General features: G+C 50.1%; 1 protein-coding gene across 1 annotated transcript; it reads left to right on the top strand.

Annotated features, from left to right (window-relative positions):
- Window positions 1–27,129, top strand: Tmprss13 (transmembrane serine protease 13). Its single transcript, XM_057768297.1, has 13 exons — window positions 1–21; window positions 8,906–9,374; window positions 10,428–10,532; window positions 13,217–13,339; window positions 14,345–14,474; window positions 16,554–16,646; window positions 17,518–17,561; window positions 18,229–18,391; window positions 19,178–19,350; window positions 23,378–23,476; window positions 25,736–25,878; window positions 26,033–26,185; window positions 26,817–27,129. The coding sequence occupies exons 1-13, from the start codon at window positions 1–3 to the stop codon at window positions 26,841–26,843; spliced, it is 1,743 nt and encodes a 580-aa protein (XP_057624280.1). The 3' UTR covers window positions 26,844–27,129.

Below are 27,129 nucleotides of genomic sequence, written 5' to 3' on the forward strand. Positions count from 1 at the left end.
ATGGACAGAGGCAGCCACCGGGTGAGTAGGCCAACATCTCCCAGGCTCTCCCAGACTTGAGCAGGGACAGGCTGGAGACAGGCGGGGCACTGCCAAGGCCTGCCCTGGGTTTAGGAACAATAGAATGCCTCTTCTAACTGGATGCTGCCTGGGACCCGGAGATTTCAACCTCCTTTTATCTTCATCTCTAGAAGGAGCCATAAGAGGAGAAAACCATAAAACATGGGGTTTGGTTACTAGGAACCCTAGGACTGTGTGGCTGAGGCCTGTTACATGGTCAACTTGACTGGTTGAGAATCTGATTTAATCTAAGTTATTTTTTGCTGGTCTGAGAACCAAGAACCTCCTAAACCTTCCCAGAAAAAAAATGTGACTTTTATATATACATTTAAGATTTTCAAGGAGGTTTTTATCTATTCTTGGTCACTTACTAGGGGACTTAATGCACATAGAAAATTCTTACTTATGTCTAACCGCAGTATCCTCTACTACAACTCAGTCTTCTTTCTCTGCTGCTTTTAGAGGTGACAGAGAGCAGTGGGGGTGTCCTGTGTAAAAAGCGAGTCATGTGTGTGCATCAGGTATCCCCGAAGCTTTGTTCAATGCGCCCCTTTCTCCTTAACTTTCCCTTGGCTAGTGTTTTCTGTTCCTCTCCACACTTTTGTACTTTACTGATATTGTGAGATCTGAGACTCTGGGACAGATTAATAAGCCCTTGGTTTGAGGACGTTCAACCCATCCTCTGTTCTAGGCTGCGGTTAGCTAGTGGTCCATTCTGATCCTGGGTATGTGTCTGCTGAGGGTTCTGTCTTCTTCTCCTCCTTTCCCAGACCCCTCTAGACCCTTCCTTTCCTCGGCTGCCTTCCTTGCTCTCTCTCCCCTCTGGTCCTTTTGGCTCATGTCTTTAAGCTCAGCAGAAAGGGGCTATACAGGGAAGAATGATGTATTGTAGGAGGCATGGGACCCCTCGGCCACAGTCATGGATTGCCCTCCTTGGAAATTTGCTAGTCCCCAGATTCGAAGAAGGGGCCTGAGTTGTCTAAAAGGTGGTGAGTTTGAGCTGGGAGCCGTCAGAGTGCTTACCCCTCCTCCCGAGCTGGGTTTCGGAGGTGATGTCCTGCTGAAGAACTTACCTCCCCAGAATTGGGAACAAGGAGCCTAAAGTTGCCCCCTAATCTTGTCTCATAGGATTTCTTAAGTTAAATAGGAGTGGGATGGAGCAGCTAGGTGTGGTGGTGCGTGTCTCTAATCCCAGCAATAGCGAGGCAGAAACTCGTTATGGTGGACAAAAGTGACAGAACACATTCACTTCAGCTTCCCGTCCCTTGGTGTCTCCACCTGTAAAATGGAGCACCTGTCTCAAGAAGTCTTCTGTATAGTCAGGCTCCTTTTGAATGGCATCTAGTCTACCACAGCTGCAGACACAGTTATGACATGTAGCTTTTTCATCTTCATCTCCATCTGGAGTCTAGTGTTGGCCCCTCTAAAGTGGGACAGACTCTTCTCTCTATACCTATTCTCCTCACCTGACCAAGAGAAGGGCTGAAATAATGGTCCCGAAGATCTCTTTCTGCTTCCACTGGAAGTCACTGGAATGATGCACAGTGGGATTGCAAGTATGCCCTACTGGGTGTACGTGCTATTCTTGTGCTTTTGCCAAGTGGGTCATGTATTTCAATGCTTGGAGGAATGGAGTGCCTTCTAAGGAAGACTTCCTGCAGTGCAGCTGGCTGTATGTGAGGCCCAGTTTGAGCCAAGATGCATATCCTTCCCAGGAGGCTGGCCACGTTCCCAAGATGGAGGACCAGTACTCTCAGGACCCCTTGACATCCCACTGCCCCAACCTGGAGGCACCGCCAACAGCTTGCCTTTGTCCTGTAGGGCCACACCCCTCTCTGGAACACCTGTTTTGTGCTGTCACTGGTGCTGATCAGCATGCACCTGGCACACCCCACCGAGTCTCATTCTGTCTTGTCCCCTGTGACTTAGTGTGAATATGTGGGAGTGAACACTGGGTTCCAGACTTAGCGCTGGGCAGGAAGACTGGCTGATGTAACAGTGGCCACTTAGCTTAAGTGCCTTGTTTTGGCAACACAGCTTCCTCTTGTCTAGCAACAATGGGGGTGGACCGTACCCTGACAGGTGGACAGGTGGGAAGACACAGCAGGACATCAGCTTGTCCTCCAAGCAAAGGTCTTGGCACTCATGGGTGGAGGCTCCTCTGCTGGAGACAGCTCAAAGTACCCACTAGGCCCTAGTTCCATACATCACTACCTTTGTGTGTAGACAGGAGAGGCTTAGCAGGGAAACAGAGGCAGACAATACCATTTGCTTGGCAACATTTTGAGCACTCAATGTTTTGTTTTTATTTTTAATCTTTATGTATTTATATGATGTATGGGTGTGACATACATTCTCTCTCTCTTTCTCTGTCTCTATCTCTCTGTCTCTTTCTTTCTCTCCAGGGCTTGTGTGGCAATCAGGGGACATCCTTGAGAGTTGGCCCTTTCTTGAGATGGACTCTCTGGTTTTCACTGTTGCATACATACTTCATGCTAGCTGGCCCATTCCCTTAGAGGAATCCTCCTGTCTCTGCCTTCCATCTCACCATAGGAGCACTGGGATTGCAGATGTGCACTACCATGTTCGACTTTACATGGGTTCTGGGGATTTGAACTCAGATCTTCACACCTTTATGACAAGTACTGTACTCCTGAGCCATCTTCCTGGATTCACACACCATGTTCTTTAAAGTCATTGGTAAATGAACAGATGGATGAATGAATGAATGAATGCATGGATGAATGAATGAACGAATGAATGAGTGATTCATCAAGTGAAGAGTGAGGTATGATCTCATGGTTCCTCCTTTTGGTCTCTTTCATGTGCCAAGAGGCATTCTAAACTGAAAGACCTGGATGCTCGCTCACCCAGGGCAGTCATTTTCAAGTTCTTGCAGCAGTTGCCTCTTCTATTCAAATGAAATACTGGGTAGAGGCCACTGCAGGAAAAAATGTGAATTTCTGTCTGGGGGGAGGGCTCAAGCCCTACCATGAGGGCCCATGACCGAGCTCCATGGTAACTCTATGAGACTTTAACGTTAAGCCTCTGGGAAACAGTTGCCGATCCCTTCATTTTAGGCATTAAGGAGCCGAGAGCCTGCAGGGACGTGCTGCCTAGGCTTGAAGCAAGCTCTTGTACTTCACACAGGGTTTGCTGGTCAGGCTGACTGGGTCCCTGAGCTCATATTGCATGCATATGCCTGGGAAAGCTGGTCCTGTGTTCTGGAAGAGGCAATGGAGGACAGCCTGCCTTCTGAGGGGGCTTGTGTCTGTGGGGTTCTCTAGAGGAGGAGCGTCGGGGAGAGCCATGTCCCAAGGGGCACTGTGAAGCCTGTCTTTGCGCTGGGCTAGTCTGGTCCATGGTCCTCACTCCAGTAGCCAGGACCTTCTAGGCCTTATCAAAGGCAGTTCCTGGACTAGACAGGGGAAGCGTACCTATCATTCCCGCTCTTGAAAGGCAGAGGATTGGGAGTTCCAGGACAGCCTGGGCTATATAGCAAAATTCTTGAAAACACAACAACAGAAAAAAAACAATAGTTTCCAGTAGGGATTAGGGCTCCAGAGTGCTGGGCTCTGACCATGGTCTAGCTCATGTGCCTCCTCCTTCGACAGTCCCTAAAACTCAGGGTCACTGGTAAAGAGCGGTGCCCCAGAGCCCGAGTCTGGGCCTGCTCACTGGAGGCGGCAGGAAGAGGGCAATGGCGCGCGCAGCATTAGATAGCAGCAACTCAAGGATGGGACCAGGTGACCTCTGGCCCTGCCACTGCCTTCACATGGCCTCTTGGGCTTGTCAGAGCCTCTCTGGACCTTGGTCACCATCTTAGAAAGAAAGCTGCAATTAGTGGGGTTTCAAGGTCCTTCCATCCCTTGACGGCTCTATGAGAGAGTGACCTTGGAAGGGAGCCCCCACAGGCCTGTCTGAGGCTGACAGTCTGTCACTGCAGAGGCCGCTGCACATTTTCTGGGTCCAGCAGAAAAGCCTGTGTGGGGCTGAGGAGCCAGGGAGCTCAGCCTGCAGCAATCGCTAGCTATCTGATTAACCCACAGGAAACTCAGGGGAGGTCAATCAAGACACACTCAGCTTTTAACTAGCCCCACCACCTAAGAGAACGAAAGAATGCCCCATTCACCTGGGGGTGAGGAATCCATCCCTGGGAGCTGAGGTAGAAGGGAGCCAGGACTAGAAATGGGGGCTTGGAGGGGGTGCTTTAGCTCCTGTTCTGCTATATGGGACTTTGGAAAAAATATACATATGTGTGTGCATGTGTGTGTGTGTGTGTATGTGTGCGCGTACACACATGCATGCTCACCTGCATGCATGTGCTCATGTGTGTGGTGCATGCATGGGAGTGCACAGGTGGTCAGAGCAGGATGTCTTTCTTTATTAATGTCCTCCTTATTGCCTTAAGACAAGGTCTCTCCTTGAACTGGAAGTGTACTGATTCTATTAGTCTATGGCTGGTGAACTCTAAAGGTCGGAGTCTCCATGTCCCTAACACTAGGATGACAGCCACACACAGCCATGTCAAGCTTTCTGCCTTCCTTCATGGTATATACCCTTCCTGCCCTCTTGGTCTCCAGTGACGCATCAGGACCTCTAGACAGCCCAACAAACTGTGAACAGGTTCCCGGGAGCTCCTCAGGCACAGCCGGGAGCATCAGAGATGACAGGTGCAGCGTGTTTGACGCCTGATTGTTATGTAAAAGAATGACCTTTGAGACCATGGGGTGGGGTCAGAAGGAATTAATGGTAGTGGTAGGAAATGTCCCGAGTTACCCAGGTGCTAACTCTGTCATCAACACACCTGCCCATGCAGCTTGAATGGCCTCTGGTCTGTAGGAGGCTGTGCAAAGGGCAGGGCCCTGCAAGGACTCCATTACAAGTTCTTTTCCGGGAAGCTGTGCTCACTAGCAAAGGATGGGATTGGGAGGCCTGAGTTCTGGTCCCCTGGTTCTACCTTAGTACCTAAGGACCTTGGGCAAGAAGTCTCCTCCCTTCCTGGGGCCCCATCTGTTTCCAGGGCAAAGTCAAGCCTCCATATGGGAGGGTGACATCTCTGCCATTGCTTTCCAAGGATGGAGGGGGAGGGAATGAGTTGGCTGTAGTAGGTTAGACATCAGGAAACACTTCCAGAGGGGTGGAGTGGCAGGACAAGAAATGCGTACAGAGGGAGGCTGTGGGCTCTGGAATTCTTCTCATGGGCTCTGAAGATGAGGGTGCTTCCTAATGACCTGTGAAGTCTGGGTCAAAGTTCAGTGACTTCTGTCTTCTTGTTTTAGGGCTGTCCTTCCATTCTGACACCTTCCTGGGGCTCACAGTTCTCCAAGTGTCATTCTCATCCAGATTTTGGGGTTCTAGGTCTGTCTTCCCGCATAGGTCTGAGAGGCCCTACGCTACCCAGTCCCCCACCCCCGCCCTGATAACACAGGGCTGAGTCTGTCAAGGCTGGGGCTGAGTGCCCTCTGACCCAGGGCTCCCTACCAGCTTTCCAGCAGTACCTCCTCTAGCTTCTACCAACTTCTCACCTTCCTGTCCCATCACCAGTTTCTTCTCTGTTCTCACTCTCTCTTACTCCACTTCACAAATCTCCCCTCCCCTAATTTCCCTGTATTCCTTGCCCCCGACCTTCTTAACCCTCTCCCCTCAAGCCCTTTGTGATGAGGTGCCAGGATCACAGGGTCAAGCTCAGTTGGAGACAGCTAGGGTCCTTGGCTGGGAACTCAGGATATTGGGAGTTTGTCGCGCCAGCGTGGGCTGGAACCAAGAATCTCGGCAGAGGGTGTCCAGGTTGAATGAATACACAGAGCACGAGGTTGAGGTGGAACAGCTTCTTTTATTGTCCTGCTGGGGCTGGCTTTTATACCATGGCACCAAATGAGGAGGGGGCTGCGAAGGGACTGTAGCCTGACCCCGGCAGGGATCAAGGAACAGTCACCATGAACTCAAAATTCCTTCCTTCCCCGCTCCAGGAGCAGAGGGAATTTATTATGTTTTCCTTGCAGATAAGCACCTCAGATGGGCCCAGGGATATCAACTCGGGGCTGCAGTTCCCACAAGAGTTCCTTTAAGTGGGAAGCTGGGGCCATTCTCCTGAGTCCCAGCTCACCTGGATAGAGTGTGGATGGCTGATCCGTGGCTGTGGCTAGGCAGGCAGAGTGCAAACCTAGGATGTACAAAGCCCTGAATTTGATCTTCACCTTTGCCCAAACTGGGTGTGATGGCACATACCTGTACATAGATCAGAAGTTCAAGATCATCTCTGGCTACATCAGGACTAGCCTGAGCAACACGAGACCCCCATCTCAACAAACAGACAAGCAACTGTGTAAACAAACAAAACCAGAGAAGGAGGGCAGAGATGGCCATTCTTACCAGTTGGCTTACCAGGCCCCTTGGGAGAACCAGACTGGAAAGTATGTGTGAAACTCTACAGATGGTGAGCCCAGGAGACACGAGGGAGACTGCTTTGATCATTTGTGACATCATTGGTTACAAGTTGGTCTGGTTAGAACACAAGCCCTCTTCCTTACTCTACCTAGAAATTTGAAAATTGATCACATTTTTATTATTAATTTTTTACATGTGTGTTGTGTGTGGTACACTCACAAGAAGGCCAGAAGATAACTTGCAACAGTCATTTCTCTCCTGCCATGCGAGTGACAGGAATTGAACTCTAATTTCAGGACTGGCAGCGAGGTCTATTACCAACCCTCAGTTCTAATATCTGTAAAGTGGAGCCAACACTGCCAACTACAAAAAGCGAGTAGGAGCTTGACATGGGACCAAGTAAGGTGCTCATGGGCTGTTACCTTCATTATAGCTTGACCCTCGTGTATAGCCCAGGCTTGTTCACATAGATTCCCGGTTGTATGGGGAAGGAGATGAGATTAGCCCTGTTTATGCAAGTCAAACAAGCTCTGGCTGGCTCTTGCCCTAGAAGGGAATGGGTGCAACCCTGCTCAAGCAGATGAATCTCCAGCCAAGCATTCTCAAACATCAGGCAGACCCAACTGTCAACAGCCAGTGTCATCCCAGCCCTTACTATGTACAAGTGCTTTGTGTGTCACATCTGTGACTATTGGGATACAAAGCCAGGTGATTACCCCCACCTCACAGATAAGGAAGCTGGCGTGGAAAGGCGTAAAGTCGCTTGCTCATATCACAAGGCTGAATTCGGGCATAGTCGTGTAACCCTAGTGGCTGTAGTCCTGGGTCACAAGACTCCAATCAGGCCTGGCAGGGAGGGGGAATGGGGACAGGGAGGCAACCATAGTACACAACAAAAAGTACCACAAGGTCAAGATCCTACCAAGAAATCCCTGGGCTCTGCCTCAGCCCCCAGTGGAACACCTGCCTTACAAGGCCTCAGACACCAATTCTTTGTCAGGCTTCAAATGCTCAGAGTGCCCCGTGTCAGTGTTCAGAAAACAACACAACAGTTTCTCATGCATGAAGGCAGATGTAAGGAGCCCCGGGTGGGATCCTGACTCTGTGGTTTTGGTAATCCAACCCTATAAAATTATCTTCTAGATGAACCAGTTCTCAGGATGAGTTGAGAACCCCACAGACGTGAAAGTTTGCTGTAGATTCTAAAGTGTACTTTGTTATGTCAAACCATAGGAAGTTCCCCAGTGGTAGGGAAGAGTGGAGCGAGTTTACAAGGATGGGCACCAATGGAGGTACTGTCACACAGGTCCCTGCCAGGAGCCAAGGTTCAGGCCACCACTGCTGGGAAGTTCGCTCAGGACATCACATCGCTGATGCCTGTCCCTCTAAATAAAGGACCACAGTCTGGCTTTTTTCCCAACACTCTTTTCTCCCCTCATTCACCCGGTCTCCATGGCCACTGAATCTCGGTTCTCTTGACCCTCTGCATGTAGAGACAAGAGGGAGAAGAAACCGTTATTTACTAGGTGACTTCTGCATCCTGGACCCCGGCAAGGACTCCCCCTATTGGTGCCAGACTATTTCACAGATGAACAGAAAGCTTTAAGTGATTCAGGGGCTGGTTCCAGTCCTTCTGCTATGCAAGGACGGGCCCAAGATTGGGCCCCAGGGCTGCCTGACTCTGTCAGCGAGTGCATTCTCAGCCGAGTGCGTTTCTCAGGGGCAGAGTAGTCGCCTACTATACCCAAAGCCAAGTTTGGGCAAGGAGTGTAGCTCAGCGATGGAGCATTTGTTTGCCATACACAGTGCCCTGGGTTCACCTCTTGGCACCCGTAGAAACAAGTATGTCTTCTCTAGTTCTGCCTTCCTTGTTCCCATCCTCCTTGTAGGGGCCAAATAAGTCAGCTTATTTTGAAAATCTATTCTCTAGACAGCAGCGGTAAGAAGGTGACCTTGGTGTCGGAACAGCTGGGGCATCAGAAGCAGGTGCCTGAATGTCCCTAAACACAATCAGATATATCCCCGTGCTGCCAGCTGGGATAAGGGCTCTCACGTGTAACTACCCCTGTCCATGGATGGACCCCAGCAGCTCTCTACGGGAGACTCTCTGGGTCCTGCCTTAAGTGTGGTCAAAATCTTCCTTGAACACAGCATACGGGCCCCAATAAAGTGAAGATGTGGCCAATCCAATCTCCTCTGAATCCTGGAGGAGAGGACTTGAAAATTATACTTTCTGTGACTACTCAGTAGTGACAATGATCCCAGCTTGTGTAAGGTGTTCTCAAGAGAACTCTGGATTTCTCTGCTCAGGACTTGTGTTGAGTATGTTCAAGCACAGGCCTTTCTCTGTCCCCTGCCACTTGCCCCAGAGTGTTCACCTCCCATTCAGTAGGGCCCACATCTGGAATGGGCTGGCTGGGAGTAGACACAGGAATGTCCTTCATTCTATTTGCAGGATGTTTCTCCAGCAAGGACACCTCCTCAGGCTTCTCCAGCAAGGACACCATCTCAGGCTTCTCCAGCAAGGACACCTTCTCAGGCTTCTCCAGCAAGGACACCACCTCAGGCTTCTCCAGCAAGGACACCACCTCAGGCTTCTCCAGCAAGGACACCACCTCAGGCTTCTCCAGCAAGGACATCTCCTCGGGCTTCTCCATCCCAGGCTTCTCCTCCTCAGGCTTCTCCAGCAAGAACATCTCCAGTCCGGGCATCTCCATCCCGGGCTTCTCCTCCTCAGGCTTCACCAGCAAGGTCGTCTCCAGTTGGGGTATCACCTACCAGGTCACCATCGGCCAGGTCAGCCTCCACGACATCCTCCCCAACGAGAGTGTACCTTGTTAGAGCAACACCATTGGGGGCTGTCCCCATCCGGGCATCTCCTGCCAGGTCAGCAGCAGCCACCAGGGCCACCGGGGAGAGCCCAGGTAAGGGGGCCATCGCAGGGAGGGTAGAGAACCAGGGCAGTGTCTTTGGGCAGAGGGATGGTCTCAGAAATCACTCTGCTCCTCATGATCCTGGGATAATGACACGGGAGACAGCCAGAGCAGGACATGGGGTACCTGGAGAGGTGAGGATAGACAAGGACCATAACATGAGAGCCTTAGACAGTGGAAAATTAGACAAAAGGAGGGGGATCCCAAAGCCAGGAGCTAGGAAGCTGTAACATTGAAGACTGCTCTGCCTATTGGAGAGCTCTGATCTCAAGAGCAAGGTCTCCTGGCTAGAGGAGGGGCTGATCTGTGTGTGTGCCGGGGAAACTAGGGTCTGCAGTAGTGCAAGGTCATGACCAGTGTCTGTTTCTATGTGGAAGAAGAATGAGAGGGACTCTGACACGCTCCAGGCTTCCAAACTTGTGGTGTGTGTGTGTGTGTGTGTGTGTGTGGCATGTGTGTGTGGCAGGGAAGCAGTGAGGGAGCATGAGGTTCAGCAGTTCAGTTGCTGAAAGGTCAAAGAGCCCGGTGGGCCTTCAGCCTCGGCTCTTCCCCTCAGGAGACTGCTGTCAGCCTGACCTCGTTGCCTTACCCCCATTTACTCAAGCCTGGCTGCTATTTGACTGTGAAGAAACACTCAAGGTTTAGGGCCAATCCTCGCTTGTCTCTGTCCAGGATAGGAGAGGCACTTTGGTGGGATGGATTCTGAAATGAGACACTGCATTGGAATCTCTGACCAAATGGTCACCAGCTTAGCAACTTTGAGTAACTAATTGCATTTCAATGAGCATCAGTTTCCCCATCTAAGGAAATGGACCGAATAAGACTCAGCTCATGGGATGCTGTGAAGATGAAATAGCAGGACACACGCACAGTGCCTCGCCAAGGAGAGGGGCTGCATAAGAGAGGTGGAGATGGGGGGGGGATACATTGCAAGGCGCAAGGGTCCTAGCAAGATCCGCAGGGGCCAGTTTTGCTTCCTTCTTTGTCTTCCACCATGCTGAACTCCTCCCCAGCAGTTTTCCTTCCCTGCCACCCTGTTCTTAGGTCCCAGCTCGCCCAAGTTCTCCTGGCAGGAGACCCAGAGACAGCTGCCCCTCATCGGGTGCATCATTCTTCTCATCAGCCTGGTGATCTCACTCATCCTTCTCTGTGAGTTGAACAGAGGGGACAGGGTGGGTTTGGGTCATCTCAGAATGAAATGGGGACATGGAGCCATACCACAGGGATGGAGGGACTCATATCCGCATAAGAACCTTGGATTATGGGTCCTTTGAGACGACTGGGCTAAGAGTGTGGAGTACCATGGGATTCTGGGTTAGGGTTCATCATTGCGGTTGAATTCTGATGAGTCACTGGAGCAATTGCACGAACTCTATTGGACTGTGTTTCAGTAACATTAAATAGGATCCAGTTCGTCATTAATCATTCAATTCAGCCCATACTTCATAAGATTCCACTTTACCTGGACCAGGAGAACTACATAAGGGAAGCGTACAATTTTTGGCATAATATCTCACTATGAAAACATATAGCTGTCTATGAAAACCAACATGCCATTAAAATAACGGAAAAGGGGGCTGGAGAGTTGGCTCAGAGGTTAAGAGCACTGACTGCTCTTCCGGAGGTCCTGAATTCAATTCCCAGCAACCACATGGTGGCTCACAACCATCTGTAATGAGATCTGGTGCCCTCTTCTGGCCTGCAGGCATACATGGAGGCTGAACACTGTGTACATAATAAATAAATAAATCTTTAAAAAAAAAAATAACGGAAAAGCCTCCAAAGGTCAAGGGGTCAAGGTGTGCTGTCTGGGATCCAGGCCCTTCACGTTGTCCTTTGGGAAAAGACACTCAGAACATGCCCTAGGCTCCTTGATCAGCAATCCATTAGAAGCCAGCCCAAAAAGGGGAGCCTAGGAGGGAGCGAGGATGAGCGCATCTCATGCTATTCCGTCCCAGGAAGGGTCATCCACTCCTGAAGAACAGAGCTAAAAGTAAATCGGGCTAAGTGATCTCAATGCGACTGTCAGGAACACGAGAGAGTGGCGCAGGGTAGGGTGCATGCAATTCCAGGTGAGGACCTGGAAAGTATGAGAGCAGAGGTGCCTCTCTTGAACGTCAGAGGTGTGTGTGCATATGGGGGGCAGGTGGTCAAGGTCTGCATTGGGTGGAGGGGAGGAATGCATCTAGACAATGAGGAGATGCACATTTGAGAGCCTGGAGCCCATCTGTTACACGAGGCCGGAAAGCTTTAACCAGACACTGAGGATTCCGTGGAAAAGACAGCATGAGATGGTACACGGAGAGATGGATGAGTGCATGGATAGTTCCGATGGCACGGCTGTTAAGGGAAGCGGGTAGCATGCGGTTATAGCATAGCTTTGCGACTACACATTACTGCTTCAGCATCCCGCCTCTGCTCCTCATGAGCCCTATGATGTCAGCAAGTTAGTTGCCATTTCGAGTCTCAGTTTCCCACCTGCTGACCTTGTGGTGTGGTCATGTAATGGCTTCCAGGTCGCCTTGAGCTGATACCCTGTATCTGCTCCTTCCCCCTTTGCCAGTAGACTGCGTTGCTTCTGAGAACAATGGGAATGACCATAGAGGGACATGAGACATTCAAGGGGAAGCTCACCAAGTAGCCTTAAAGCTCTAACCTGGTTCTGCAGCATTTCCCGAAGTCCCCACCACTCCTTCATGGAGGCCAGAGAGGTAGTATGATCTATAGTCAAGCCCGGCCTCTTGGTTCCTCTCCCATCATCACTCCATCCAAAACACTTCCCAGGGGTCCTATGCTGTGCAGTTTCCCAAGCCCTGAGAGGGACGCCCAGGACTCCTTGGAGCTTCAGCATCTGGGGTGTGGGAGGAGGAGAGAAAGCCACTGAGAGGGAATAGCCCGGAGGGAATAGGAGGCTGTGTGTCTGCACTGGGAAGGGACTGCCTCAGCAGGGGGCCTTCTGAGTGACCATGACCATGATGGAGCTGGGGAGACGATATGGGGTCAGATCTGAGGAGATGCAGAGGCTGGGATTTGGCATTAGATGACAGGCCTGGGGGGTGGGGAGCTGCATAGAGAGCTGTCTTGGGCAGTAGAGTGATAGATCAGGCTTAGAGGCAGAGGAAGACTTGGAACTGGTTCCCAAGAAGGTGTGAGAAGCTTCCTTGCACATTTGGAAAAGAACCAAATGTTGCTTATGGAATAAAAAAAAAAAAAAAAAAAAAAAAAAAAAACACACAGAAAGGCATAAAGAGAGGCAGGGAAGCAAGGGCCAAATACAAGAGACACACATGTTCAGGAGTGAGGGAAGAGGACGCAAACTTAGAAACTGCTATCTGGTAAGAAAACAGGCCAGGTTAGCAGTGTTCTCTCTCCTCTCTCTCTCTCTTTCTCTCTTTCTCCCTCCACCCTCTCTCTGTATGTTTGTATGCATGTAGCACAGAGAAGAGGAGTTGCCAGAGGGGTTCCAATAGGGAACTCTGGGATACTGAAGGAGAAAGTTCCTCTGACTACTGTCCTTTCTAACACATAGGGTGAGGAAGCTTCCAAAGTATGATTCATGGCCATCTCTGGTTATTTCTCTTGGTCTCTCTCTTTCCTTTTCTGGGTAGCTGGCTGTTCAAATCTTTCTGGGGCTGTTCTGATTGCGGGAGCTTTCTAGAACACTCCTGAGCAGCCTTTCTCTCCATACAGATGGGGGACGAGAGCCCCAGAGTCCAAGAGGGATTGCAGGTCGGTGTCTGAGAATCCCCAGAGCCTTGGGCTGCTGAGTGTGCTGTCCCTCAGTTGCTGGTAATGACCAGCTGTCTGCTTTGTCGATTGTTCTGTTTTTCCAGTCTACTTCTGGCGAGGCCACACAGGGATCAAACACAAAGAACCGATAGAGAGTTGTTCCAACCACGCTGTTCGCTGTGATGGAGTAGCAGACTGCAAAATGAAAACTGACGAGCTGGGCTGTGGTAAGAAGGCTGAGCAGGGGGACACATGCGTGTGCGTGCGTGTGTGCTTGCATGCGTGCGTGCATATGTGTGTGATGGAGTGGTGGACTGTAAAATGAAAACTGACGAGCTGGGCTGTGGTAAGAAGGCTGAGCAGGGGGAAGCATGAGTGTGCGTGCGTGCGTGCGTGTGTGTGTGTGTGTGTGTGTGTGTGGGCACCTGTTTGTACACTCTGGGGACTGCACACAGTATGAAATGTAGTAGCTGGGGCAAAGGCAATGGGCAGAGAGTTAGAAGATCTTGGTTTGAATCACAGCAGACAAAGATTTGAAACTTGGTTTTGAACATTATATGACATGAAGGCATTACCTGCGTCTTAGAGCTTCTGATGCTAACTTGTAAAATGAATGGGCTGGATGAGATTGGTGACAGTGACGTAAACTCTGTCAGACAGAGAAAAAAACAGGAAATCTGACTGGAGAACAGGCTGAGGGTGCTCTGAGCCCAATTTATTTGTTCAGACTTGTGACCCCTTTGGTTTCTTCAAGTCCTAGCCAAGCACAAAGACCTGTTGGGCTCTAGCCCTCTGTGGTTGTGCTTGCGTGGTCTCACACACCCTTGCTGGGGGGTGTGGCTGTCCCATCCTTTCACTTCCCCACTTACTGATGCACACACCCTTGCCCATGACTGCACCTATCCATGAGCAAGGCTGTCCCACAAGCACACACTCAGGTCATCGATGCTGTGCTCCTTGTCATATTCTCTTCTGAGCGTGTCATTGCCTTCTAAGGGAGAGATGCTTGTCCATCTCCCAGCAACGGCCTCCTGAGTCCTGATGGATGAACCGCTGCCCAGCCACAGCCCTTGGCCTTAATTCTGTGCTTATGAAGGCCTTGGGCCTCCAGACATCACTGCTTGGGCAGCCCAGCCTTCCCACACCTCTTCCAGAGCCTCCCACAACCTGTTCCCAAGAGCCTGGTGTTTGCTGGGTGCTGAGACCCTGCTCTGCCCTTCTCTGTCCTGCAGTCAGGTTCGACTGGGACAGGTCTCTGCTGAAGGTCTACTCTGGGTCCTCTGGCGAGTGGCTCCCTGTCTGCAGCAGCAGCTGGAGTGACAGCGACTCTGAGAGGACCTGCCAGCAGCTGGGTTTTAACAGGTAAGCGTGGAATGAGAGTCTGGCATGAGCTAAACAGAGAGAACCTGCCTCAAAAATTAAAGGAAGAGGAAGGAAGAGGGAAGGGGGAGGAGGAAGAAAGGAATGAGAGGGTGGGAGGAAGGGAGGGAGGGAGGAACAAGGGAAGAGGCCCTGCAAGACCCTTGCTGATCCCACCAATCCAGGACACCCCAGGACACTGCCTTTTCCCCACTGTGTGTTGGGGAAACTGTGATTGCATTGTTCTCCCCAGGGCTCTTTTTGTGAAAACCCCTTCTGGGCCATCACCAACTGAGTGGTTCTGGGATGGGTCTGTGAGGAGTGTGGGTGTTTGTACAGATTCTCATTTCTTACACTGGGCACTAAGAACTCAGACGTGCAAAACTTTCAGTGTGATTTGAACCACAGCAGTTGTGGCTTAGTTATGAAGCTCACTGAATGAGAAACAGGACAGGACAGGTGTGGTTTGGCCAATCCGGTGAGGCTTCGGCTTTAAACGTTTTACACCAAGGAATCAGTGTTGGGAGCCTTCCTCCTTGAAGGGTCCTCTCACCTGAAGGCCAGATAGGCACCTCCAAGATTCACCATTGTGGTCTGAGTTGTATGTGTTTGTGTGGATGTGGTTGCACAAGTATGTATGTATGTGTGTAGGGTCAGCCTCAGGTGTTTCTCAGGAGTCAGTCACCTTATTTTTGAGAGAGGGTCTCTTATCAGCCGGAAGCTTGTGAGGCGAGCTATTCTAGCTGGCCGTCGAGCCCCAGGGATCAGCCTGTCTGTACTTCACAGTGAACTTCACAGTACCTGCCTTTACGTAGGCCTTCACGCTCTTGTGACAAGCACTTTCCCAGCTGAGATCATCCTCAGTCCTTTCTCTGAGTTCTTCAGCTGAGTAGTTTAGGGTTGAATGGGTGAGTGTGAGGTTGTGAGCTCCCCTAGAAGAAACACATAGAAAGATACGGTGGAGCTAGGACTCAGAGCGTGTTCTCTGCCACTAACTCAGTGTCAGAGTCCTGGTGTGTAAAGGAAGGACTGACTATTCCAGGCTTAAGTCCCAGCTGTCTTTGTCCGTGTGTGATCTCGTACAAGTGGAAAGTCCTCAGCTTCGACTGCCATTATGCAAAGAGCATCCTCAGAGTTAGGAGATTATGGGACTCATAGGCACGAAAGAACAAAATCAGACCCTCTAGGGTGATCCCAGCAGTCCCACAGTGGGAGGGGCTCTGTTGGGACACAGTGGAGAAGGTTCTTAACTGTGCTTGGGTGGAGGAATAGCATATTCTCAGGCCCAGTTCACGGAAGGATATAGAATGTTCTAGAAATGTACGTAAGTTCCAGGCAGAGTAGAACATACTGCAATCACCAGGGTGCTTGTAAAAATGGACCTCACATCTGAATCTCTAGAATTAGGACTTAGAACTTTTTAAGCAAATGCCCACAATAATTCAGAGGCAAGCTGTTCTGAGAGTCACTATCATATATACCGGATCACTCTCCGGGTGACCGTGAGTGAGCTGTCGGCTTGCTCAGCTTGCTCAGCATGACTTTTTATACAACTTAGTACACCTGCCCAGGAATGGCACCACTCTTAGTAAGATGGGCCCTCCCAGGTCATTAAGAAAGAAAATACCCTACAGAATTGCCTACAGGCCAGTCCTATGGAGGCATTTTCTCAATTAAGGTTTTTTTTCTTCCTAGATGACCCCAGGTTGTGTCAAGTTGAGGTAAAAACCAGCCAGTCCCGACATAAAGGGCTAGGTGGGTGTTCTCACAGTCAAGGATGCACCAGAACTGCCTGGAGCTGTCAAGACATAGGTGGCTGGGTGCCCCTCAGAGCGGTTTCGGTCCGTTTGAGGTGGAGCCAAGAACGTGCCTTTCTAACCAGGAACTGGTGCTGTGGCCAGACCTACACCATGCTGGAGAGCTATTGGGCTAGCTGTAGGGCTTTGAACGTTGTGCAGGCGTGGCCACCACACGGGCCATTCTGGCCTGCCTCTGTCTGCCAGGCCGTAGGGCTCTGATGCTGCTGGAGGGCTTAGGGTCGGCTGACTGCAGGTACTCATTCTCCCTCTCTCCTCTTTGCAGCGCTTACAGAACATCCGCGGTGGCCCACAGGGACATCACCAGCAGCTTTCTACTGTCCAAATACAACTCCACCATCCAGGAGAGCCTGTACAGGTGCAGTGTAACAACCGACAAGGCAGAGAACTGAGGTGGGGTGGTGCTTAGTGTCAGGGAGCCCCTCTCTCATACTTTCCTGGAACCCAGATTCCCAGGCTCCATTGCAAAATGCTATGGACACCCAGGGCTTCAAAAATCTTATCTAAGATCTGGGGACGAGATCACCCCAAGGTCAGAGGCCCCTGCCTCCTAATCTCAAACAGTTTACTGGATCTAAAAGATGACTAAGAAACAATGGGGCCACAGAGAGCTAATCCACAAGGCTCCACCTGGTGGTGTTAGAATGGAAAGATGCATCACTGGGGACAGGAGCAGGGGACTGACAGGTACAAGTGGCCTGGGCCCAGGAGGTCCATCTGTGAAGCTTCGGCCCTTCCTGTCATCTTTGCACACAGCAGTTCCTCTTCATCCCAGTCACACACCCCCACACTTCCCTAAAGATGGAAGTCTTCCTGCTAGGATTGCTTACCTAATGTGAAGGTGAGAGAAACAAGCCTCCAGTTGAGAGATGGTCCCTCGGTGGCTGCTTTGGGATAGGCCTCCTGCGTGCTACATTGAGGAGCAGGAGGCTATAGAAGAGGCTTATTAGGGTCTGCTTAGCTGTGGAAAGAGTTTGGGACCATGGAGGCTTACTGGGGCTCAAAGAACATAAAACTAGACTATATGTTTGGTTCAGCAAAGGAAATCTGGGGAGGCAAGGGGATGATGGTGGAGATAGCTTCCTCACATCCATATTCCTGGAGAAAGCACTATAAGGAGAATCACCCACTGGGGGAGGGAGGGTCTGAGTCCCCACCTCCTTTGTGCGAGTCTGGATGAGGAAGCAGCTAATTGACCCCTTTCTCACCTTTTATGCCCTGTGCTGCAGGTCTGAGTGTCCTTCCCAGCGGTATGTCTCCCTCCAGTGTTCCCGTAAGCTGTTTTTCTTCTTGGAGTGTGGCCTTTGAGGATGGGAGTGAGGGGACTTTCTAGGGCAAAGGGATGGAACCTTTCTAGGGAAGATGGTTGCTCTCGGGATCCAGGCCAGTGAGTCTGCTTCAGGGCCAGAGAGTCTAAGAATTACGGTACCTCGGTAATATTTCCCTCCTGGTCCTTCTGACCTTGGGAAGTTCAGCCCTGAGATCTCTGTCATTCCAAGGGAGTCATATGAGTCCCCTGGACTTTTGGTAAGGGCTGAGAACTGAGGGAGGACAGCAGGTGTGGGCTAGCTGGGAATTTTGTGTCAACACTCGTGCTTGTCCATGGAGGGTACCGCACCTCTGTCTGCACAGATATAGCTGTAGTTACTGACGTTGAGAGCCCTACAGGGCAACTGTCACTACTCCCAATGTCCCTGCCTAAGATCAGAGCCCAGGCAGGTGAGGAGCTCCACCGGAGCTATGTTTTTGGTGAAATCAGGGTGCAGGCTGTGGTTGCAGTGCCCACTGCTCAGACAGCAAGCTGCTCTCTCTCCTCTGCAAGCCCCATATCTGAGCACACCCATCAGGTTGCCCCTCCTTATCCTGAGCGAGTCCCAAGAGGAATAGCAGAGGCTCTAAAAGAAGCACGTGTCATGTTTTGTCCTCTCCATTACCCCCAGACTGTGGTCTGAGAGCTATGACCGGGCGGATCGTGGGAGGGGCCGTGACCTCAGAGAGCAAGTGGCCTTGGCAAGTCAGCCTGCACTTTCGCACCACCCACATCTGTGGGGGCACCCTCATCGATGCCCAGTGGGTGCTCACCGCTGCCCACTGCTTCTTTGCGTAAGTGCCTGGGGGGTGGGGGCTTTATTAGATGCTGCTGGGGACTTGGAGCCGCTAGAAAGGGCTTATGGACACTTTAGTGCAAGCCTAGTCCTCAGGGTCAGCTACTGCCCTGAAGATCAGATGTGAGTGAGGGTTTGGCTTTGAACTTGAGCTAAGGATGAGAAATGAGGCCCCTAAGGCAGACCGGAAGAGCTTCAGACCCTTTCCCAGAGAGCAGACGAAATGAAGCCCAGGCTTGTTGTTACCACCTCCTGCAACAACAGCTCAAGACCTAACAGCACAAGAGTGACGATCGGGAATGCTGTCTCAGGACGTGAGGGACAGGGACAGCTGGAGGGTGGCACAGCTGGCTTCTGAGGGTCCCTAGCAGCCTTTGGGGACCCATAGCACAGATCTTGTGGAAACTGACTCCCCGCATAAATAATCTTCATTTCCTTGTCCTGTGTAAATCTGCGTGGCTGGTGACATCTGTCCCACTCCCTGGGTTCCATCCTTAGTGCCACACAGATGGGGTAGTAGGAATGCATGACACACAGAGGAGTTATTCATTCATTTGGTTCTTCCCCCACTCTAAGGCTCAGGGCAGCCAGTTCAGAACAATTTTGAGGAGAGTGAGAGGCCATTTTTAGGCTTCACAATTAGAGGACTCCTTCAGAGGTCATTTTATCCATCCTCCTGTCTCCAGCCTAGTGCTCCTGCTTTGACTGCCCGTGTGTAGCAGGTCTTGCCAGTGAACTGTGCCAGGTGTATAACCGCAGCCCTCATACTCTGTGGCTCTTGTAGGACCCAGGAGATGGTTCTGGAGGGTTGGAAGGTGTATGCAGGCACCAGTAACCTGCACCAGCTGCCTGAAGCTGCCTCTATCTCCCAGATCATCATCAATGGCAACTACACCGATAAGCAGGATGACTATGACATCGCCCTCATGAGGCTTTCCAAGCCTCTGACCCTGTCACGTGAGTGAATGGGTCCCTGATTCCCAGCACCTGGACTTGCAGCCCCTGTTCACCCAGCTTAAGGCTCCAGGGTGTCATCATAGCAAAAGCCAAAGAAACTTAGAGATTACATGAAATATTGTTTACAAGTCAGAAAACTGGGGGTTTAGAGGAGATGAGTCAGTGCATAAAGTGCCAGTCACTCAAGAATGAGGACTTGAGTTCAGATCCCCAGAACCAGAGTAAAAAGCTGGGCATGGCGGCATGTGCCTGCAATGTCAGAACTGGGGAGCGGAGACAAGAGGATCCCAGGGGCTTGATGCCAGCCAAAGCTTCTAGTTCAATGAGATACGTTGTCTCAAAAACACAAGGTGTGGAAATGATTGAGGAAAGATCTTGATATTAATCTTTGACCGATACATTTGTATGGGCAACAACACCTACACGTGTCTGCATATGCATACATGTGAACACATACATATGAACAACGCATAGGGAAAGGAAGAAAGAAAATATTGATTGGGGAGACTTAGGCCCAAGATTTAGAAATATGTGTGCCCCAAATGACATGTCTCACATTATAAATTGGCCAAAGGGATAGGGCTTGTATACTGATCTTAATAAATGTAAATGGATTGAATTGACTCACTGTTAGCAACTATGCACATAGTAGCTGCCAGACAATATGCATCAGCTACTCATCGCATGGCTGTGACAGGACACCTAGGAGGAACATTCTAAGGTCAGAAGGATTTATTTGGTTCACGGCTGGAAGGGATGCAGCCCATGAAGGAGAGGCACAATAGAAAGCATGTAGCTTCAAGGCAGCAGGAGTTTGTATCTGCTTGTTCCAAGTGAGATCAGGAAGTGGGGATGGGACATGAATCTTTAGGTCCATCCCTGCAATCTACTTCCTCTGGCAAAGACCACCTTCTAAAGTTTCCATGATCTCCGAAAGCGGAGCCACCAGCCGGTATCAAGTGCTTAATCATGTAGGAAGCCTGTGTGGGACATTTTACATCTGAGCCATAACACATTGGGAGATACTTAATATGTATGACTGTGTGAACTCTTCCCCACCAGCCCAGGAGAACTGAGCCTCTGGGCTCCATCTGACCTATGGGGAAGAAGAGCTTTAGAGACAGATGTTAACCGAGGGTGTGAGTGACAGGCAGTAGTAGCTCCTGGATGCTTTCCAGAGGATCTGACTCCAAGTCAAGGTCCTCGCTACCTGACTCTGGTAGAGAACACGAGATGAGCACAGGTTTGAGGGGCTCACTGCTCCAACTTGGGAGCAAAGCTACATGACAGAAAGGCTACAGACGTTCTCAGATCACTGGTGACACTGATGGTCATTCTTTCATTCGGTCGCTCATGTGCTCACTCCTTTCTATGTGTCCGCCACATAGACAATGGCAATTAGAACAGGTGCACCAAGACCGCCAGAAAGGGCCCATGGTGTCATGTGAGGGAATCAGAAGGAGATGAGAAGGCAGTCAGGCATGGCAGGCTGGGGACCGTGCAGAGGATAGCTAGGGTGACATCTTAACGAGGGATAGGACTGGAGGGAAGACTCGGTGGCTAAGTGCAGATACTGCTTTACCAGGGGGACCCAAGGCCCCAGCACCCTGTGTCCAGCCCCTCATAAACTCCAGCTCCAGGGGATCTGATGCTCTCTTCTGGCCTCCATAGACATCTGAACTATTGTGTACATAGCCATACGTAGACATGCATACACACATAACTAAAAATTAAAGTCTTTAAAGAGATTGGCGAAGACAGGTTAAGGAAGCTTAGAAGAGAGTCTGAAGAATGGGGCGTAAGAAAAGCCCAAGAAAGGTCTCATGAAAGTGAAGCAGGCACTTCTTCCTTGGGGAGCTCTGATTAGGCCAGACATTCTGGAGCCTGGAGTCTATGAACTGGTGTTTCCTCTCACATCCATAGGAAACAGTGTCTGCCATCCATCAGAGTGGCTAACTCATCAGAATGGGGTGAGGAGAAAGAGTGCTGGGCAGAACTCTGATGTGCAGTCTTGTCTCTGAACTACGTCTCTATGGCCACACCCACCCAGGCTCATCTATGGAGCCTAGGGCTATGGACACACCCACCCAGGCTCAGCTATGGAGCCTAGGGCTATGACCACACCCACCCAGGCTCATCTGTGGAGCCTAGGGCTATGGACACACCCACCCAGGCTCAGCTATGGAGCCTAGGGCTATGGACACACCCACCCAGGCTCAGCTATGGAGCCCTAAGATGGGAGCTCAAGCAGCATTTTTCCTCTGCAACTCACACAGACAAAACATGAACAGGAATTCTCAACTTTGTACAACTCTGAAACCACCTGGCTGAAATACCTACCTGTGTTTTAGCTCAGTTTCCCTCCTGGTGTGGACACATCCTGGGGCATGAAGAAGACCTGAAGTCTAAGAACCACAGTTCAGATTTATGTAACCCTATGATCAGACCATATGCTTGGATTGGATTTTTGGTTTACAAATCCGGGCAGGGTTTTCTTGAATTACAGTATTCTCTGTAAAAACTCAATAATTTAGCTCCTCCCCCAAACAAGAGCAATCTACAGCTACAGAACATATACAACCATGTTACATGTTAAGACACATTTCAACAATGAGCATAAAGAGGAAATCATGATTTGATTTTTTTAAATTTATAGTTGATATTACCTTTTCATTTTCATTTACGTGTGTGTGTGTGTGTGTGTGTGTGTGTGTGTGTGTGTGTGTGTAGATACCAATGTTTGGTTTAGTAGACAAAATGTATAGATACCAATGTTTAAGACCCAGTTTGTGAATGAATTTAGCACATGTTCCAATCTCATTTATGTTGCTGTGATAAAGGGCCCTGACCAAAAGGTGCACAGGGTGGGGTGGGGGTTAGGTTTTATTTGGCTTGTAATTCCAGGTTATGGTTCATCCTTTCAGGGAAGTCAAGACAGGAGCTCCTGCAGCTTAGTCACATCACATCCACAGTCAAGAGCAGAGAGAGGGAACAGAGGCATCCTTGCTGCTTTCTCCTCTCTTAGACAGTCCAGGGCTCAGCCTGTGCAATGGAGCTGATCACAACAGGCTGGATCTTCTTCCATCAATTAACATCAAGATAGATAATCCCCCACAGACATGCCCACAGGCCAACCTGATGTAAATAACTCCTCAATTGAGAGTCCCTTTCCAAAGGATGCCAGGTTATGGCAAGTTGGCATCTAAAACCAACAATCACAACCCAAATTCACCTCTCCCTCCTTTGTCTCTCCCTCCTCAAATGTTCATGGATCCCTGAGCCTGGGTCAGGTGCAGAATGCAGTAATGGACATAACAGATGACTGAGCATACTGCAAGGTTCTACCAGCTAGTATTTTCCTCCTATGCTTCGGAGTTGAGTGCTCAGTATCACAGACCACCTAAGGGGATCCCATGCTGAGGCAGCTTGTGAAGTGATGGGCAGTAACACTTGGTAGATGGTGCCCAGCATGGGAGCTGGTTATCAGGGGTTTGTGGTCTTGGCTTTCAGGTATGTAGTCTTTCTGTGTGGAAGGTTTACTTGCCCTATGTCGGATGACTGTTCAGACAGAGAGCCCCAAGTGATGGCCAGCCAACAGGTGCCCTCCTGGGTCAGGTGGCATGCAACATAGCCCTAACATCAGAAACTTATCTTTCATTCTCCACGCTTTAAGGGAAAGGCCTGGGAGAGCCTTAATCAGAACTGCTGTTGCTGGGGAGAGACGTTCCTCCCCGTGCCAGCTTGGCTTAAGCAAGCCCCCAAAGCTATGCACCAAAGCTATGTGTCGAGTGTACTCAACGACACTGGAACCAGAATGACTTCGTGGATGCTGGCAGCACACTGAGGGCTGCAAGGGTCAGTTGAAATGACTGACTTTCAGGTCTGGTCAGTCCAAAACCTTAGAGGATTCAAAGCTACTGAGAGAGCAAGGATCACACTCCTACAAATCATTTGCTCCACCTCACCCCGACCTCTACCCAAACCCCCAGCCTTGCTCTTTTATTGACACCTAAATTTCTTGTTACAGCTCACATCCACCCTGCCTGCCTCCCTATGCACGGACAAACCTTCGGCCTCAATGAGACCTGCTGGATCACTGGCTTCGGCAAAACCAAGGAGACAGACGGTGAGAGGAAGAGATGCAAGGCTGTGTGTGTGCATATTTGTACATTGTATGTATGTGTGTGCCTGTTGTAGGCCATGTATGCTGATGAAGGCCTATCCAGGTGAGAGTTTGAACGCACAGACTCATGGTTAATATATGATCATGACACCTGTGATTCCATCGGCACAGTCTGTGTGAGAACACCTTCTAGGCAAGACTGCTAGGAAGTCTCTCCAGCTGAACAGTGTGGGTTTACTGTTCACGACAGTGAGGGGAAATACACTTTTCAGTAAGAGACTGTTAGAAGAACTGGAGAGACGGCTCAGTTGTTAAGAGTTCTTCCTACGCTTTCAGAGGACCTGGGCTTTATTCTCAGCACTCATGTAGTGGCTCACAATAGCCTGTAACTCCAGTTGCAGGGACCCAAGGCTCTCTTCTGGCCTCCAAGGGGACCAGGTAACATAGACATATGTCGACAGAAGTTTTTGTCCCACCCAGTCCCGCCGTCATTCAGTCCCAAAGAAACACACAGAGGCTTATATTCATTATAAACTTTTTAACTTATTAGTTCAGGTTTATTATTAGCTAGTTCTTACAACTTAAACTAACCCATAATTCTTGTCTATGTTTAGCCACGCTGCTTGGTGACTTTTTTCAGTGCAGCATTCTTATCTTGCTTCCTCTGCACCTGGCTGGTGACTGACTCTCTGCCTTTCCTCTCCCCAGGATTCTTTTAATCCGGTTGCCCCATCTATACTTCCTAACTGGCTACTGGCCAATAAGTATTTTATTAAGCTAATACTAGTGATAAATTTTTACACTGTTCAATAGCATTATCCCACAGCAGACATAGACAAGAAAGTTCATACACATAAAATGAATACTTTTTTAAAAGAAACTATTAAAAGAACGTATTGTAGGATGTGGGTAGCTTGGGGAGAGTTCAAGGAAGTGGTGCTTTTCTCTAGGTTGGATGCTGTTGAGGAGCAGTGGCTGGAAAACTTAATAATCTCATCCAGAAGGAAGGTAGAGTCTACAACCATGATGGAGGAGCAGTGAGCCCTGGACTGACCGGGAGAGAGGATGTTCGTGTCTGTGGTTTACATAAGGACTTTTTATTTGCAGTACTGGGTCTTGAACCCAGAGCCTCTTGCTCATGTTAAAAAGAAGTGCTCTACTACTGAATGGCGTGGCTAGGTCTTTGTACTCAGTAGGCTGCCCAAGCTGAAGCTGCACTCATTTTGCAATCTCGGCTTGCCTTCAGCTGATCCTCCTGCCTTAGCTTCTGGGTACTGAGATTACAGACCTGCACTGCTGGGACAGTGAAGGGAGGACGGCGGAGTAGTTTTACTTGGACTCATTCAGTCTGAGCACCTTGTCTGGGATCAGCTATCGATGACTGTCCACGACACTGTGGCCTGGCCAGCCTGGTTCTTACATTCAGGCCACCTTCGCCAGTCAGTCAGATCACTATTTCCTGCTCCCTCTAGTGGAAACCTCACTGATTAGCTACAAAGAGGTGGGCAAACCATTTCTTTAGTCCTGTGGGTCTAGACATATAAGTGGGAGATCAAGACCTGCCCTAAAGTCTCGAGGCTTCTGGAAACAAATGGCATATGAGATGGTACTTTGAATGTAAACAAGTGTGCCAACTCAGTGTGTTCATTACCCTGCCTGTGGCTGCCACAAAACACCTGGCAGAATAACTTAAGGGAGGAAGGGTTTATTAGCTCCCAGTTCTAGGATATAATCCCTCATGGCAGGGATGTCATGGCGGCTGGTCACACTGTGTCTGTAGTCAGGAAGCAGAGACATTACTATTAAGTAGCATTACTAGTATTACTTTTATTGGTACTGCTACTCAGTTCTCTGTCTTGTTTTTATTCAGCCCATGAAACGGTGCTGCCCAGATTTAGGGAGGGTCTCCCTACCTCAGTTAACTAGTCAAGAAAATCCTTCCCAGACATTCCCTGAGGTTTCTTTCGTAGGTGATCAGGCCCTGTCAAGTCTGTACAAACTATCACAGTCAGGTAGCCCACAGGCTTGTGAGTTCATGTGGGAACAAGCCTCTGTTTCAGTATGGCCAGTGAGTTGTGTATGGTGTGAGAATGTGTGTTCCACCATGAATGGCCTCTTCGGGGTGGGTTTGGGCACAGACATGGTGCCCTCTACTCCCAGAAGACTAAGAGTTTGGGTCCCGAGGGAGCAATTGATGACTGTGAAGCTTCTCACGGTCTCATTGGTTTCCTATCCTCTCTCCCCACGTTCACCTCACTGAAGAGAAGACATCTATCTATCTTCGAGAGGTTCAGGTCAACCTCATCGACTTCAAGAAGTGCAATGGCTACTCAGTCTATGACAGTTACCTTACCCCGAGGATGATGTGTGCTGGCGACCTTCGAGGAGGGAGGGACTCCTGCCAGGTGAGGTCCTTGTGGGTGGGGCTCAGGTCTTACGACCCTGGAGATGGGAGATGGCAGGAGTGCTAGGGTAACATGGGGATCGGAGATCCATCCTTTTCTGCTTTTGAACCTCCTTCTGCATCAGGCTGACTCACTCTCTGGCTCTTCCTTGCAGGGAGATAGCGGAGGACCTCTTGTCTGTGAGCAGAACAACCGCTGGTACCTGGCAGGTGTCACCAGTTGGGGCACAGGCTGTGGCCAGAGGAACAAGCCTGGTGTGTACACCAAAGTGACAGAAGTACTCCCCTGGATTTATAGCAAGATGGAGGTGAGCTCAGCACAGGGATGAGCCTGGAGGAGGGTGGGGTGTGTTTAGAGAGGGGCCACCTGAACCCTGCGTGTGCAGGGACGTCCAAGACAGGGTTAGATGTCAGGCTTGGGACAAGACCAAACTGTCTTGGTTAGATATCAGGCTTGGGATCAGACAAAGATGTTTGTTTTCGCTCCTTCCCTTCCCTTGGAACAGTGCCTAGAGGTTTATAAAAGGGTGAATCTAGGCTTGACTCCAGCACCAATATTGTTCTCTACCCCCAGTGAGAACCAAAGGTATATAAATTGGCCACTAGAGGGCGCTAAGAGGCTACCTTCCATGGCAGGGAGGTGACCATCAGGACACAAGGATCTACTGGCCCTGCCTCCTTGCCAGTCTCCTGTCTATAACCATAAAGCTGGGGCTATGGCCAAGCCTCCCCCCATTCTTTGGGTAGGGGAAGATAATGCAGAATGCAGAGGGAGACTGTACCAGAACCCCTGCCATGAGCCTCAGAGTGCAACTCCTTTCTCCCAGAGAATGCCTGCTGGCATTCAATCCTAGGGGATGGTAGGCTCTCGACTTTCTAGTCCTTGGGCTTCTATGTTTCATACACACCCTTAGTCTGATTTCCTGGTCTCTTCCTCAGAGTGAGGTACGTTTCCAGAAATCTTAACCAGTTCCTCGTGCATCACCGACTGCTATGAAGATCCTGGCTCAAGAAACTGTCCGTTTGCTGGACCCGGGCCAGTGGTCCCCAGGCACATTTCACCTCTGTATGCTGTCTCCCTGAGAGTTCATATGCAGTGCACGTGTGCTTACATCATGCGTGCTTCTGTGTGTGTGTGTGTGTGTGTGTGTGTGTGTGTGTTCAAGTTCTTCAGCAAACAGGAAAACTTTGCTCTTCCCAGAATCCCAGGCTGGAAATCTGGAGTTAAGAGTTTGGGCACCAGGTGTGTTCC

Source organism: Chionomys nivalis, chromosome 4 (assembly GCF_950005125.1).
Source record: "Chionomys nivalis chromosome 4, mChiNiv1.1, whole genome shotgun sequence".
NCBI classification, from domain to species: domain Eukaryota; kingdom Metazoa; phylum Chordata; class Mammalia; order Rodentia; family Cricetidae; genus Chionomys; species Chionomys nivalis.